Source organism: Mus caroli, unplaced genomic scaffold, assembly GCF_978045245.1.
Source record: "Mus caroli unplaced genomic scaffold, Mus_caroli_1 scaffold_16, whole genome shotgun sequence".
Taxonomy (NCBI): Eukaryota; Metazoa; Chordata; class Mammalia; order Rodentia; family Muridae; genus Mus; species Mus caroli.
This window is the reverse complement of record NW_028227271.1, coordinates 68,803,918-68,821,490: the sequence shown is the minus strand read 5'-3', so window position 1 is coordinate 68,821,490 and position 17,573 is coordinate 68,803,918. Positions and strand designations below refer to the sequence as shown.

Sequence of the window (17,573 nt, the reverse complement as noted above, 5' to 3'; positions counted from 1 at the left end):
ACTGGTATTTTACTTCAGAAGATTTTTTTACTTCAGAAGATATTTTTTTTTTTACCTTAAGCATTAAGAAGGGGGGACACAGCAGAAAAGGCACGGAAGCATGATTATAAATTAGAAGCCGTACAGCTACATAGTAATATCAGATGATTGAAACTCTGAAGATGAAGGCAGTGCCTGATACAGAACTTTCACAAACAGAGAGCCTGACAAAACACACTGCGGCTATAGGCCAGATGGCCAGAGGAACTTAATTGTTGGGTAATGATCGGGAACTGAGGAAGTAGGAATAGATGACCCATACATGGCACTCTGAAAAACATGGCTGTTTCAACTCTTATGTATGACTCTCAGCATGGAAATCTGGGAAGAGGGAGGGAGGGAGGGAGGGAGGGAGGGAGAGAGGATGGGAGGGAGGGAGGGAGGGAGGGAGGGAGGGAAGGAGAGAGTTGAAATTTACCAAGAATGATAATTAAAATATATCGAGAGAACACAATTTGAAATGGGATGTAGGGTATATTAAGCAGAGTCATAGACTTAATATTTAGAAAAATAACATCTTGTATTGAGTTAGGGATAAAAAGAATATGTATCATCACTTTAGCCATCATTCAGTCTACAAACATTTGTGTAGCCTAAGTACTGGTTCTCGTGAATGATTTAGTAGAGGATGTGAGAATAATTTTATCAAGGTGTAAGCTCTTTGCTGTTCACATACATGGAATTCTTGCCTTCTATGAAGATAGAATATGGCATCATCTCTTTTTTTCTTTTTTCTTTAGTTTAACATGTCATTACAAAGTTTACAGTTTCATTAAATAAGAGGAAATCATTCTAGTAACAGGCAATGTGCATTTTTAGGACAATTTTAAATGTGGAGACTGCCAATTTCTGTTAATGTTTCAGTGGCATTGATATTTTCTAATATCTAATTTTAATAACTTGATTAAAAGCCAAATGAGTAACTTCACCTCAGTCAGTATATATCAACAACAATTTCTCTTAAAGTGCTCAGGCCATCCTTTAATTTGGTTAAGCTTGAATTTGCAGTGCTATGTTTCTAGTTATAGTGTGGAATTAGTAGGAAGCATTAAAAACTACATTTTGTGGATTTATGTGTTTTAGAAGTTAGTTGCTTTTATCATGCAGTTTAGTTTGAAATTCCATTCATTTGTAATTAATTAGATATTTAATTTCAATGGAAAATATTAAAGAATTGAAGGTAGATATTAAAGTGTAATGTGCTCAGATCAAATGTAGCTCAACAATGTTTTTTTCTCTTAGAGTAGAAAAAGATTCTGCTTTAAGAATTTTCTCCTTGGGTTAGACTTCCCTCACCCTACTATATAGGTGGTAATGACAATTCAGAGTTCCCTTTCAGCAGATGAACCTGGGAGTTTGTTAGGCTTCCTTAGAGAGTGTGGTGACCATAAAGAAGCTGCATTCTAAACATGGGGAAACAGTGCCCATATAGACATATTTGCCACCAAACAAAACATCCAGTGCCAGGAATGGATTAAATCTAATTGAGTTGTTGGCCAAAATTGTTTTAAGAAGCTTAGAGAGTATTAGTTTTCCATATGAATTTTTATTACTATATTAATAACATGAAAGTAAAATACTTTATTATTTTTAAATTTCTAAAAATACTTTGTTTTAAGAACTTCAAGATTTTATTGTTAATTCACTTTATTTTAATGGTTAGTTTAAAAGATACCACCTCTCTGAGAAATTTAAATTCAAGATGGGAAATATTGAACTCAGGATACTTTTTTCAGTTTAACTGATTACATTTTGGAAAGTTCTGCTGACACCAGGCTAAGGAATTACCATCTTCCAAACACAAAATGTATGGCAAAGGGCTGCCTTTTTCCCTTTTTCCCTTAAAAGCTAAATTTATCTTTAGGGCTTGTGTTTGGTTATGTTTCTTTTCTGTTTCCTTTTTAAGGCTTTATTTTATTTTTTAATTATATATATATTTGTGTGACGTTGGGGTAGTATGTACACACAGATATAGGTGTCTGCAGCTCTCAGAGTTGGAGCTACAGGCTACCCATTGTGGTTGTGAGTACAGGACCTGCTGTTAACCACTGATTGTCTCTCACCACACAGGAATCCCTTAAAAGTGTGTGTACATACTGTGACAATGTAATTAAAAACAGTTAATAAAATTGTAAATCTACTTAGCCATGAACTAGTAAAATACACGAAATTAGAATTATCTGAGAACAAATAAAGAATTGAAGGGTGTTTGCCATTTCCTTTTTGTTGTTGAATGTTCATTCTTCTTTCAGTTAATTTCAATCAATTGTAGGGACAGGGCTTTCTGCTTTCCTTAGGCATTTTGCTCTGTGATCTTGTCTCTTCCATTAGAGTCTGCAGTTACAAGAGGGCTGTAATGGCCACTGAACACTTACATGGGTTCTGGAGAGTCACACTCTGGTTCTCTTGCTTTATTTATTTTGTATTGGTGTGTATGTTGTATGTGTGTAAAGGGTAGCACTTCCACAGCATGTGTGCTTTGTTCTCTCCTGCTGTGTGTTATGTTCCAGCATGTGGGACTCAAGGCTTCAGGCTTGATGGCAAATGCTTTTATCTGCTTACCTATTTCACTAATAAATAAATTTTGGTTCTTTTAAGGTATGTTTAATGCTACTTCCTTTTCTTTACATTTATCTGTTTATTTTTTACTGGGGGATGGTGGTATTACCAAGGACATTAGCCCTGAAGCCATCTTGAGAGCCTTGTGACTTAACAACCTTTTCATCTGTAATTTTCTGACATAAGGAAAATCCAATGTCAGTTTACTTAATTAAATACCAACAAACTGCACATATTTTTCATAGGTAGGTAAAGTATAAATAGATACTTTATAATTTGCCCAGGATTATTTATAGTTTTTGCATTTCATATACCTGTTTTTAAGAAAACTTATACTTTTTAATATTAGTGTCTCGATTTTTGTAGTTATTCATGGGCTAATTGGGGGGCTATTTAAACAGATCCGATGAATAATAGGTCTGCTGTTCAATTTAACAGTATTCTAACAATACTTAACTTCCACTTCAGTGCTCCAGGGAAAGGTGTGTCCTCTAAGGGTGTTACTCTTTTAGAATATTCTACACCTATTCTTTGAAACTACAAGCAAAGAAAAAAAAAAAAAAGAATCTGGTAGGTTCAAAGGCACCTGAACGTACCAGATTGGATCCTGATCCTGTGGATCCACGTTAATCTGAGAAGAGAATTGGCTGGGTGAAGAAAGTATCAGAGGTCTGGAAGAAAGTCAGTAACTAACTCTAGATTTGTGGGCTCAAGCAGAAAGAGGAAGATAGTGACTAGTGGATGTGGCAGTGGGAGGTTTGGGAGCCATATTAAATAGGAACCCATAGGGGAGCTAAGGAAAGAAGGCTAGGCGATAGCCCAAGGATGTGCAGGCATCTGGAGATGTGTGCAGACTGGATAATGAATGGCTAGGGTGGAGAAAGCACTTGTATAGCAGATTGTCTGTTAGCTGATATATCATTGCTTTACTGAGGAGTACATGTTTTGAAATTAGAAAGACTAATCACAAGAAACTATAACCAAAAGAGTTGTTTATTGATTTCCATAACCAACATGGGCAGACAGGCAAAACCAGATCTTTTCTTTAGCATGACTTAGTACCAGACACTCTGCTCTGTCAGGACTTTCTTTTCATACTGGCTTAACTTTCTTTTAGTGATACAGGTTTCTTGGCTGTAGCAGTGTACATGGCTATGATAACCTTAAACTCACATTCCTAATACTTTGTGATAAAAACAAAACAGAGCTTGCTTAGTGTCTATTGAAAGTATACATGAGGAGAAACTTGCCTGACCTGTCCTGTATCATATGGCTTTTCTTGCATCTTTGCTATGTATCAGATCAGTTGTTAATGATGTTCCAGTGTTGTCACAGCCATGTTTCTAAGTTGCATGACACATGATACCATAAAATGAAAGGACAGCATAAACATGGCCCAGAAATGTAATTTTTGAGCTATTATCATTTATTTTTACTAATATTTCAAATGATTAGGCATAGCATAGTTAAAAATGAGCATATTACATATAAAAAACTAAAATAGGTATGTTACACTTAAGTCAGATTGGAGACTTAAACAAGTGCCCTAAAACAGAGCCATACCCTGCCCAAGGGCCCTACAACAGAGCCATGTCTCCAGCCCATATTTTGTGTGTGTGTGTGTGTGTGTGTGTGTGTGTGTGTGTGTGTGTGTGTGTGTGTTTGGTTTTCCTGAAAAGGGGCTCTTGCTATGTAGCTCATCTTGGGCTGGGACTTGTGGTCTTCCAATGTTGACTGTAGACTTCCTAGTGCTGGAACACAGGCTTTGAAACTCTGCCTTACTATTTTGATTTTTAGCTTACAGTTTATATTCAACCAAGGGAAAGGAATTAGGACGTATGTTTGTTGTGTATAATTCTGAGTTGCTCAGCTCTGGTTTGTACATTTTATTTCTCAGCTTTGTTACATTGTAAATTTTCTCCCAGAAATCCATTAACTTGAACTATTATAAAAATGATTTGAACTGTAATGTCAGTTAGTTATGAAGTTCTTTGAGAACACATTGTGGTGTTAATATAAGTACATTGAAAGTGTCTCATATATGGAATTCTTGGGAACATTACTCTAGTTTTTATATGAATTGGCAAGAACTCAGCAAAAATTCAAAATTTTAATGCAGTCTTCTCACTCCCTTTTAGCAGTCAGAGTGAGATTATAGTTTCCAGATGAAATTCCGTATGTCACATAGTGATGACATATATTTTCCTGGTTGGCTCAGCATGAGATGCGATTTTGCATGCCATGTCACGCTGACTAGCGGAATCCAAAAGCCATTATTTCCCAAGGGCCTTTCAGAGTGATAGCATCGGATGTTGTTTGTTTTATGATGAAAAGTCTCAAGCACTATAAGCAGTTAGTCAGATGCTTCTTAAAGCTGAAAATACTATCTAGCCATTATACATTAAAAGCAATTGTAAAGGTTACTTTCTCCTTTAGTTATTTAAATGTGTATTCCCAAGTGAAGTCACCAAAAAAAAAATCATCGTAAAATGCAGATAGAACATAAGTAATATATGGGGCATCATCAGTATGTAAAGGGTAAATATTATATGTTTTGACACTAAACCCAATTCATCTCAAACAACATCACATACCCTGTTTTACTTCAAATATAAAATAGTAGTAACTATTACTAATAATATAGTATATGCCTGTTTTAAGAATTTCTTTTGCTACAGTGAAACACTATAACCAAGCAAGTTGGGGAGGAAAGAGTTTACACTTCCATATTGCTATTCTTTACCAGGAACGTAAAGGCAGGAGCTGATTCCCAGGCCATGGAGGGTGCTGCTGACTGGCTTGTCTCTCATGGCTTGCTTGGCCTGCCTCTTATGGAATCCCCCACGATGGGTCGGGTCCTCCTCCACCAGTCACTAACTAAGAAAATACCTTAGGATTGGGTACTATAGAGGCCTTGCCTCAGTTGAGGGTTTCTATTTTCAGATAACTAGTTTATGTGTCAAGTTGACATAAGACTACCCAGTACAACTGACCCATTTTCCACTTGACACACAAACACACCAATTACTATTAAGACATTCCAATAATTTCTTATTCATCCCCAAGATTACATTAAAAGCATAAACAACTTTAAAGTCCTAATCTTTATTATTTCAAACATGTTAAAATTTCAGTCTGTTTAAAATATCTACTCTCTAAACATCTAAAATCTCTTTTAAAAATTAAAAATCTTTTTTTTTCTTTTGGTTTTTTGAGACAGGGTTTCTCTCTCGAAAAAACCAAAAAAAAAAAAAATTAAAAATCTTTCAGCTGTTATCTCCTATAAAATCAAGATTAGATTGAATATATTCTTCAAGAGGGAAGAGCAGGGCACAGTCACAATCTGAACCAAGTAAAACCAAATTCCAACAGTATAAATAACTCAACATCTAGAGATTAGGGATTCACTTGCTATCTTCTGGGCTCCTCCAAAGAAATTGAATCACTTCTCCAGCTCTGCTTTCTGCAGTATGCACAGTTTATTTTCTATGCTCTGGCTGGCTCCACTCCACTGCTGGTGGTGTTCTTAAAAGTCATCCATGGTACTAGAGTCTCCAACACCTCTGGAGTCTTCTGATGCAACTGGGCGGCAGCTTCACCTGTAGCCTTTCATAGGCTCTCTTTTTGGTTTCAAGCCTCATCTTTTTTTTTTTTTTCATGACTTCTTCAGCCCTGGTCCTACAAGCTGCCACTGAGACTGCACCATTACCAAGGGCATCTCTTGGCCTCTTACAGTACCAAGCCTCAGCTGCTCTCCATGACCCATTCATGCATTCAAAACCAGTACCATCTGGGTGACTCTTACTCATTACTAAGTCTAGCTGCCATCAAGAGGTACAACCTTTGTCTCCTCTGGAACACAGCTCCTCTGTGCTCTCAGGAAATTACTTCCCAGATTTCACCTCAGTGATACTGGTCTCTTCTTATTCACCACCAGTTTCTTAACTCCAGCTCACCAACATCAACTGTCCCATTAACTCAAAGGTGTTGCTGAGTAACTCAGACTTCAGTAGTGTTGATCTCTTGTTAATTGTAGCCAATTCTTCTGCTCCGAAATGACAGGATCTGATTTCCAAATAACAAATGGTCTTGATAGAGTGTTCAAATTTCTCTGTGGAACTTCACAAGCCAGCCCTCCATCTTCTGTACTGCTCTCAGCATTCTTATCTTTCAGGCTCCAGAGCTTCCCAATGACCTCTCACCCCTCAACAAAGTTCCAGAGTCCTTCCTTATGTCCTCCTCAACACATAGCCTCACAGCAGTATCCCACAATGCTGCTACTAACTTGTCTTAGGGCTTTTGTTGCTACAGAGAAGCAACAAGCAAGTTGGGGAAGAAAGGGTTTATTTGTTTTACATTTCCATACCACTCTGCATCACCAAAGGGAGTCAGGACAAGAACTGAAACAAGGAAGACACTGGAGGCAGGAGGCGATGCAGAGAGGTGCTGATGACTGGCTTGTTGGCCCTCGTTTGCTGAACCTTCTTCCTTACAGAAAACAGAAACTGGGCCTTCCCCATCAGTCACTAAGTAAGAAAATGCCTTATGGGGGAATGTCATTTGAGGTTTCTTCACTTCAGTTTGTGTGTCAACATAAGACTAGCCATTACCGTGCCCAACAAAGATATGTGGAAGCTCTTCAAAACTGTTCAGACATGAACACACACACACTCGCGCTCGCACGCACACACACACACACACACACACACACACAGAGTAAGTAAAGATCACATTTTGTGTGTGTGTGTTTTAGATATTAAACAGAAAGAATAAACTTTAAACATAGCAGAGCTTATATATATCTAATATTACCTACCTTGAAGACCTTGGAACAGTAATCTTTTTTCTTCTTTTCTTCTTTGGGTCCTAATCATGTGCAAATTATTTTAAGTCCATTCCATGGCTCAGCAAGTAAAATACTGTTGTTCAATTTGGCAGTCTAAGTTTGATTCCTGGGAGCCACTATGGCAAGAAAGGACTGACTCCGTAAAGTTGTCCCCAGATGTTGATGTACATCCTGTGGAACAAAGGCATCACACATGTTGGGCCTTGAGGACAAATCCAAGCCAGACTTAAGTTTTGAAAACTGTCTCAGTCACTTCCACACTTGAGTGACTCAGCATGACCTGCTTAAGCTAGGCCTTTGCCTAACTACTGTTGACTTAGAATAACTTTGTTGGCTCTGTCAGTCACTCCATACCCTCCATCACCCTTCCTCACCCCCTATGTCTAAAAAACCCACCTCCCCTCTCAGCCCTTTATAAACAAAAACATTGATACAATTAAACAAGTTCCTGTTTTGACAGACTCCTGGCTCAGGGTGGTTATTCTCAGGATGGCAGGAGATCTGAGCTGCTGACACTCACCATCCTGCTTCATCCCCTCTCAGCGGGACTGGGTTCTCTTCACTCAGCCCAGACCTGCCAGCCAAGAGCCAGCACACACATACACAGATGTAAACACATTCTAATAATAAATAAAGTCCATTACATCAATACGAGCATGTACATAACACATTAATACTCTTTCTTCTGTTTTATGTTTACTTGGTATCTCAACCTGTTGTGGTAACAATGGTTTTCTTTTTTAAAAAGCTATTGTATAGCTATTCTTCAACAGCTTTCTGCTTCAGTATCTTGAATGCTACTCGATGTCTAAAATATCTGTGACCTAGGACAGACCTAGGATGTGTTTAGTCTGTTTTTATGTTTCCCTTTTCTGCTACTTGCCATGTTTCAAGGCTGAATCAGGTTCTAGTTCTGATACTGAGTTGTGCTGCTGCCATGCTGAAGCACTCAGCCTTCTCATCCCCAATGTCAGCATCTCTGGGGAGTCCTGATTAGTTCCCATACTGCCCTCCTTCACCCCTTTGGTCTCACACTGATATCTGCTTCCTTCTGTAGAGTCGCACTTACTTTTTTTGTTTGTTGTTTAAAATTTATTTATTTTATGTATGTGAGTGCACTGTCACTGTTTGAACACACCAGAAGAGGACATCAGATCCAATAGCAGATGGTTGTGAGCCACCATGTGGGTACTGGGTACTGGCAATTGAACTCAGGACCTCTGGAAGAGCATCAGTGCTCTTAATCACTGAGCCATCTCTTCAGCCCCATAGTCAGTCTTACTTTTGTAACTGAATGTAGGACTTACGGAAACATTGAAGACAGTATAATGTTTCTGGACATGCACTGAATCTGATGTGACTCTGCAATGCTTGTTTGTATCACACTGTATCCTGTGTCCTCAGCCTGGTGATAGAACACACATGCTTTGTACTCTACTTGATGTCATGCAATACAACATCAAGGAAATCTGCTGAGTTGACTCACATCTAAGACTACTGAGTGTGAGGTGTGATGTACTTACCATGGGCCATGTTTCCTGCTGTTGTGGGGTCATGATGGTTTAATTATGGAAAACAAGGGCTTTTAAGTATGTATCATATGGTACCTGTGGATTGTATGTTAGAATGTTTGATTTTAAAAGACTGTTCTTTGAGTTGTTGACTGAGTTTCATGAAAAAAAAAACTGTTCTACTGGGTTTTGGTTTAGGATTAGGACAGATTTCTAATAGATTGAAAATGATCTACATATACTTGTCACATTTTCACTCTGTTGTTCTGAATTGATGTACTCAGCATTGATTATTATAAATTAAACAACACTGAAAACATTGCATGTGTTCTTCATCAAACACTACATTGTTAATATAGTTGTTTTATGCTATAAAAGGTGAGCACATTCAAGTCATACTAGGTAAACTTGCTTTAATATTAATGTGATAATCTTATGCTACAGGCAGAATTTTAGGACTGTATGGTTTAATTTTTATTATGTGAGGACTTAATCCATGAGGACTTTATCTACATCACCATGTACAGGAAAAGCATGGAGTTGTCTTAGGAAGTTTCATTGTCAGACAGTAGTGCACTTGATAGGGTACCATTCTCTAAGTGGGTCTATTTCAAGCTATAGTACTCATTTCAAAACAGTAATACTTTTCAGTACTCAAAAAAATTTACAGTAAGCCTTTGTGAAAATGTTTTGTATTCATACTTTAAAATGATTTTAATTAAATTGATAGAAATTTAAAGTAAGTCAAAGTTTTACTGTGTAAAAGTTTTACTGTGTACATTTTATTGTGTAAATAGGTCCCAATGTGTATAAAGTTAATTACATGTTAAGAAAATCAAAGTAGGTTATTATTATAAAGGAATTTATATCCAAATATGCACAGTAGAGAGACAGTATTCCCTTTCTGTACCCTCTGTCCACTTACCCCACAAAGATGATTTATACCATGGTTTACTTTTCAGTTTCTTGTAAATTTTGTATATGTAGTTAGTAAATTCTCACTAAAACTTACACACTATTTTGAAAATATATTTAGATTATATCACAAAATTTTAGTTTATTTCCACTTTAAAAGATACCAAAAAATGTTTTTTATCAAAGTCTTATCTTTCATTGTTGAATTGTAGTTCTTACTGGTCAGTAATAGATTAGCATTTCCTCTTTCTCTGTCACCCATTCTTCCTTCTCTCCTTTCTTCCCTAATTTCCTGTTTTCCTTTGCATGTAAATTACTTATTTGTATTAACATGAGCACTATAAGCACATATGGATTTATTAAGATAGATATACATAATTTGCACATTATTAGAAATTATTAAGGAGCTTGAAATAATTCATAAAATCTTATCAAAATTTTGAAATTCAATAGTTCTTGTCAATGAACCAAATTTTTATTAGCAGAGAATATCAATTTTTTATTATGACATAAGCCTTTCACATACTTTGATTAATTTTTGTTATAAAATATTTTTGTTTTCTATTTGTTATATTTTGCTTTTATATAATATCTATATATTGTATTATTTGTTATTTTTTGCTATAAATAACTTTGTAAATAAGGCATTGCCATCTGAAGGTTTCATTTATGGGAAAACCCATTTCCTATCACCCTATGATGATGAGTTGTTATGCAGAACTCAAGTTACAGCTTAGTTCATAAAATGAGTGCCTCTCTGTGTGATCAATTAAGAGAACATTTCCATTCACCTGAAAGTTAACTCTCTGTCATCAGTGACTTGACTGATATCTAAGATCAGTAGCCCCATGGAATGAATTGAATATTGGGCACTTATGATCTCATCAGGTGTGATAATTTTAAGCAGAGATAGAAACCACCTTAAAACTACTTACAGTATAGCTGTGTGAAAGCACAATGTGTAAAGAGCTCCCAAGGTATTTTGCTAACCAGCTCTTCCTTAACTTAGAGTCCAGACCAGTATCAATTCCTGTGAAGGCCGTGCTGCGAGTTCATGAAGAATGTAGAAGTCCTGAAGACAAAATGAAAGAATTTATCGCGATATTATGGAATGCAGTAAAGAGTCTCACGCTACAGGTAAATTTAAGCATTAGAAATGTTATGGCTCTACTTCCCATAATGCTATAACAATTATAGCACATTCAGTAATGCTATAATCTTTCTGACAACATTGCTGTCGTGTGTTTCATGTCCACTGGTGCTATGCTTACGATAGGCTGCTTTTCCATAGTCTGTCTAGTGTCTCCTGATACACTTGCATGTTGCAGACAGTATTCCCACAGTTCATCTCATATGCATTGGTACAGTTTAATTTTTACGGTCAAAATTATGTGACAATTCATTGTTTATAAAAATTTATATATTTTGAATTCGTTTTAAAGTTAAAATAACTTATATAGTCTAAACACTGGTTTTTAAAAATATTATCCAAAAGATTTGTGATTAGTTATATGCTTGTGGATAATAAATCTTATTATTTATTTTGACTTTTTAATGCATATAACTCAATCTTTTCAACCCACAGTATTTTGGCGTTGGCATTTTTGTTTGAGCAGGTTTGACACTATAAAATCTAATAGAAAAGACATACTTTTCTTTACATCTCATATATAATAGAACTTATATTCTTTTTGGATATCCTTTTTGGATTTTTATTTATACCTTGTTATAAAAAATTAACTTCTTTTAATACTTATAAACTTTTCATCTGTGATGTACATGTCCTTTTTTTCTTTTGTTCTATGTTATTCATTTTTTTAGTATAAGTGTGTTTTTTCTAGTGTAAGTGTTAACAGAATCCTAGAAAATAAATGAGTTTATGTAGTACACATATGCACATGAACACATGTGCATATGCATATACCCAGTGATCTATTGTGAAACATCTTATGTGGAACTCCTTTTGAGAGATTTAGCAAACTCCATGTCTCAGAAAGACAAGGGAGTATGTCAGGATAAGCATTATGAACATTTACTGCCTTGTTTTGATGAATTCAGAGACCAAGCTACTTAGTATTCTGTTACTTTGACAAAGTAGCTAAGAAAGGAAGAATATTTTTATTTGCTACTTCAGAAGTTTGAGTTTTTGTTTCTTAGAAGAAACTGGGCTCTTTTGCCTGTGGACCTGTGTTAAGTACTGAAGTATGGCAAACAGCTATAGCAGAGCAGAGCTGCTCAGCTCCAGCCACCTGGGAAACAAAGAGAGTGGACAAGGGACTGCACGCACCATTCAGAGTAGCCTCCTGCTCACGTCTTCCCACTCAGACCACCTTCTAACTAATCAGCCGGGGTCTCCTCAGTGGGTTATCCCACCGTCTGTGGACCACACCTTCAATGCAATCCACACCATAGTAGAGTGACCCAGGTGAATGATTAATAAAACTAGTTGACACCATTCCGTGTTCTGTGATGCAAGAGTTAACAGTGGCAACAAAACAAATTATATCATGACCTTAAATACTGTTTCATATTAATAATTATAATAAAATTTACCTCATTCCTTCCTTATCCAGTCTACAGTGAATTAAAAAAATTGTATGATTATCTTTTTTTTATTCCATTTTCAAAAGATACAAAGTTAGATGCCAGCCTTAGATAAACATTTATTACATTCCTTTATGTTTCTAAACATTGCCTTTATATTTCTTAATTCCTTAACAGTGTGTGTGTGTGTGTGTGTGTGTGTGTGTGTGTGTGTGTGTTCTATTTCATACTTGGAATGAATTATCAGAATCACATTTATCTTTCTGCCAGAAATAAGGAAAATAAATGAAAAAAATACAGAAAACTATGGTTTCAGAACACTAGGCAGTAAGTCAAGTGATAAACCAAATGACTCAGGTTGAAGTTAACTTACAACTGAAGAACTTAGGGCACGAGAAATCAGTCTAGCGGGTCATCCCCATTCTTCTCATAGTGTCTGAGTAGATAGTGATGCCACTTAAACAATACAATACTGCTTTTTGGAATTAGAAAAAAGTGGGTCTGATTTTATGTGTATATTTGAAATGGTTAAATGGTATATACTGATGTCTTAGAATAGTCTGCTGTATCAGAATATATTGGTATCTTAGAATATTCCTTTCTAGAACAGACTTATAGTAGAAATTTGATCTGAGGGAGTCTTTCTATAGATGCTTAAGACAAGGAGAATGGCAGAAACTAGAAATTCATGAAAGCATGTCAGTTGAAAGAGCAGTGGGCCACTGACACACTACTTAAGTAATCAGTAGAAGATGAAATGTTCCTGAAGGAAACTTAATCAGATAAGTGGGAGAGGCTGAACTGTTCATGCAAGTCCAGAAAGTGTGTCCTGGTCCGTTTTCATGTTAACTCTGGCCTTTCTATTGCTTATCTATGCTATGAAATATTCCATTTCTATGTAAGATTAATTCCAAGTTTACCAGTCTCATAGTAATTGTGATTTTTGTTGTATAATTATACAGTGCTTTTACTAGCTTTACTCATTTCACTGCTAGTTATTCGTAAGTACAGATAATGATAACTGTCTAAGTTATGGTTTTACTACTGTGAACAGACACTATGACCAAGGCAACTCTTATAAAGGACAACATTTAATTGGGGCTGGCTTAGAGGTGCAGAGGATCAGTCCATTGTCATCAAGGTGGGAACATGGCAGCATCTAGACAAGCATGCTGCAGACAGAGCCAAGAGTTCAACAGCTACATCTGAAGGCTGCTAGTAGAATGCTGGCTTCCAGGGAGCTAGGATGTGGGTGTTAAAGGGAACGAGAAATCAGTCTCACAATGTGGGGCCACACCCACATTGACACACTTACTCTAACAGGGCCACACCTTCTAATAGTGCCAATTTCTGGGAAGAGCATATGTAAATCATCACACCCTTATTCCTTTTTATTTTTATATATTTTTTTGTTTATGTGAAATTAGATGAAATACACATCACAGAAAGTTGTCACTCTCAACCTTTGAAATACACCATGTATTTTATGGTTCTTCATTTTGAGTGAATATGTTGGATATTAATTTGCATATGAGTATTTCATTTCATAAATTACTTTGCTTCTGACTGTGAGATTTTATGTGCTGTACCCTGGTCCTGAGTGACACCTACTGTATTTAAACATTTCCAGATGTTAATATATCATGTATGTTTTAAAGAGAAAATTATATATATTCTGATTAAATGGTTTAAATCTAAGTTAAAATATTAAAAAATATTATTAAAAAATATTTATTAAAAAATATTTTCTGTTTTCTAAGATGTTTTATTGATCAAAATATAAAACAGTAAACTCTGAAACTATCATCAGATAAAACTGAACATCATAACTTTAAAATGATCAAAAGATTATTTTTTTAGTAAGACTTTGGAGAAATAAACATATTTGAGACTAAAGTTTATGGAAAATTGAATTTGGGGCCAGAGTTGATAATTGTTTATACTATGTTATTTCATATTTAGGACAGAAAAACTTCTGAAGTATAAAGGCACTAATAATATTTGGTATATATTTGTTTTTTGTTTTTTTTTTAGTTTTAAAATTAGACTTTTATACATCCTTATAATGGTTATTTTGTAGTAGTATATGTTGGCTTAGACATTTTTTGCTTGAGGACCTTTTAACAGGTTATATTAGGCTCATTTGTTCTTTGACATTTTTCTTATCTGAAAAACACAGGGACCTGTATCATCAGCAATGATCTTAAATTTTCGAAAGCTATAATTTTATTCAAAAAGCACATAATAATGGCATAAAGTTACAAATATTTTGAGGTCTTCAATTTTTTTTCTTCATGTACTTGAAAATACTGTCATACAGATCTTTCACTTGCTTGGTTAGAGGTACACCAAAATATTTTATATTATTTGTGGCTATTGCGAAGGGTGTTTTTGCCCCTAATTTCTTTCTCAGCCCATTTGTCATTTGTATAAAGGAAGTGTACTGTTTTGTTGGAGTTAATTTTATATCTGGCCACAAAAATTGAGATGCTCTGGCCTGGAGCTCAAAGAAAGGAAAACTTTGTCCTTCTTGTTGCTGATCTCAGCTGTTTAGCTCATGTATATTGAGTTTCAGGTTGTTGTCCTAGAACATTTCAAAGTTTGATTTTTTTTTCTGAGTTTTTCATTGTACTCTGCCATTATGTATAGAACTGCTTACTATTTTGATGAGCCTGTCAATTCAAATATCTCAAGTACAGCAATTAAGCTAGGGCAATTGAATTCTCTCCTGGGGAACCTAACTCTGGCTTTGACCAGTGATGAAATAATATCAGCTCTTGGTGTCTAGAAAACTCCCTGACTCATCTTCCGTATCAAGTAGGAGTGGACATTTCAGGACAGACAGATGAAGAGCGAGTGCATTAATTATAAAAGCATGTTTTATAACACTTAACACTAAAAGTTTTATATAGAGATTTGCCTTCCTATTCATAGATACCAACAGAGTTACAGCCATTTCATGGTAGCTTCAAGGAGAAGTCTGAAATCCAACTCTAGGAATTTAACCACCAACCCCCTCAAGATTGAATGGGAAAAGTATGGAAGATATTCAAGGCTTCCCCTTGAGATTTTGTTTTATTTTCATTTGAAACTTAAACTTGGGTATATTTAGATTCCATATGTAAAATATTTCCATGACACACTGTGCTGACTGGTTTTGTGTCATCTTGACACAAGGCAGAGTCATTTGGGAAGACAGAATATCAGTTGAGAAAATGCTCTCACCAGGTTGACCTGTGGGCTAGCCTCTGATACATTCACTTGATTAGTTATTGATGTGGGTGGGCCCAGCTTACTAGGGAGCTATAAGAAAGCCCAAGTGAGCAAGCCAGTTGAGTTTCAGCCCTAAATTCTCTCAGTGATGAACAGTGGCTGCGAGATGTAAGCTGAAATAAACCATTTCTTCTGAAGATTGCTTTTGGCTTTGGTGCTTCATCATATCAGTAGAGACCCCACATAAGAAATACACTAATAACATAAACAAGAAATGAAGTTGGTTATAGTGACTTTGTTCTGTTATAACACAAATACACAGGTAAACAACCAGAGGTTAGTGTGTGGACTATGTACATAACTTTACATACTTGAAGTCAAATAGTTTTGCAAATAGCAGATACTTTGTGTTTATTTCCGGATTTATTTGGCAAATGTTTAGTTGACAGCATCATACATCTTTCTGTCAATGTTGTATTTCCCCTGTATGAGGAAAATGACTATCACTTGTAACAAGGTTGTGTTTGAACTTATCTGTCCACTAAGTCAATTTTATTAATTGTCCGAATAGATTTCTTCTTGGAATAAAACAGTGAACAGCATAAATAAAGAAATGTTTTTAATTTTTAGTTGTAAAAATCATCATTAACTTATTTAACAGTTGTTTATTGCATACCTAGTAAATACTAGGAATTGTGCTACATGCTGTGGCACAAATGAAGTAGGAACAGTATTGACTTAGATGTAATGGTCTATTAAAGGTTTTTGATATTGAGGAATTCTCTGAAATTATGAAGTAATTCATTCATTTATTTGTTTGTTTCAATTCTAGAGAGTCTTACATACCAATGAAGCTCTACCATAGTGCTTTGTCAGTCTTTGTTGTAATCTTTTCATGGCAGGCCTATTTCTTTTCTCTCTGTGTTTCTTGAGTTTCCGTTCAGAAAGAGTGCACAGATTTAAAAACAAGAAGGGGGTAGCTTACAATGACAGGCTTTTTTCTCCCTTTAATTTGAAAAATTTTAAGAGAATTTATTTACTTCTTTATTTATTTAAGCACACTGTAGCTGTCTTCAGACACACCCAAAGAGCGCCCATTGCAGATGGTTGTGAGCCTCCACGTGGTTACTGGGAATTGAACCCAGTAACTCTGGAAGAGCAGTCAGTGCTTTTAACTGCTAAGCCATCTCTCCATCCCTGAAATTGTTTCTTAAAGAATAAAGTATATTCACATAGAGAATATCTCATTCTCTAGTGTTTTTATTCCATTTATTCCTAAGGCTTTATAGCAAATGAGGCGAACATATTTTGGGGGGGGGGGGGCTATGAGGCAGTTGTCTTTGTAAAAGCACCTAGAACAGCATTAGAAAAAATTTACATATGAAGTATTTCATGAGATAGCAGGTGATTTTTTTAGATTAATGTATAAAGACTTCTTTTTAAATGAGTTGCCATCACAAAAATCAGTTCATTTTTTCCTTGTTTTGAGTTGGATTCTTTTCTCATACACTATGTCCTGATGACACTTTTCCTTTCCTCTACTCCTGCCAGTTCCTCCCTACTTCTGTCTAGATCCACTCCCTCCTTAGAAAATAACAGGCTTCTGATTTTGGAATCTCACCTACAGAGCTGGGAAACACCAGGCATGGGTCCTTTTGAATGACACATATACTTTAAGTTTAAGAAAAAGAATACATTGCAATAATTTCATTTGTTAAAATATGAACACCAAACTTTTTTTTTAATTTATTGGTTTATCCTCTATATCTGATACTTAAGCACATAGCTCTTAACCTAGTAGGAATCAAATAGAGGTGGTTCTACTTCAAGAATTTATAGTAATCCCCTTACTTTCACCATGAATGTGTTCAATGTTGGCAAAAGAACTTGTTGCTACCAAAACTGAAACAAGATCCATGAAACAGAAAGGATGTTGCCATGGAAAA

General features: G+C 35.7%; 1 protein-coding gene across 2 annotated transcripts in view; it reads left to right on the top strand.

Moving 5' to 3' along the window:
- The window catches only part of Vps13b (vacuolar protein sorting 13 homolog B), a 553,787-nt gene that overhangs the window by 212,551 nt on the left and 323,663 nt on the right, over positions 1–17,573 (top strand). For both annotated transcript variants that reach the window (XM_029469591.2, XM_021183993.3), the window contains exon 22: positions 10,880–11,007. In XM_029469591.2, coding sequence (XP_029325451.1) covers positions 10,880–11,007 — 128 coding nt within the window. The remainder of the gene's footprint in view (positions 1–10,879; positions 11,008–17,573) is intronic.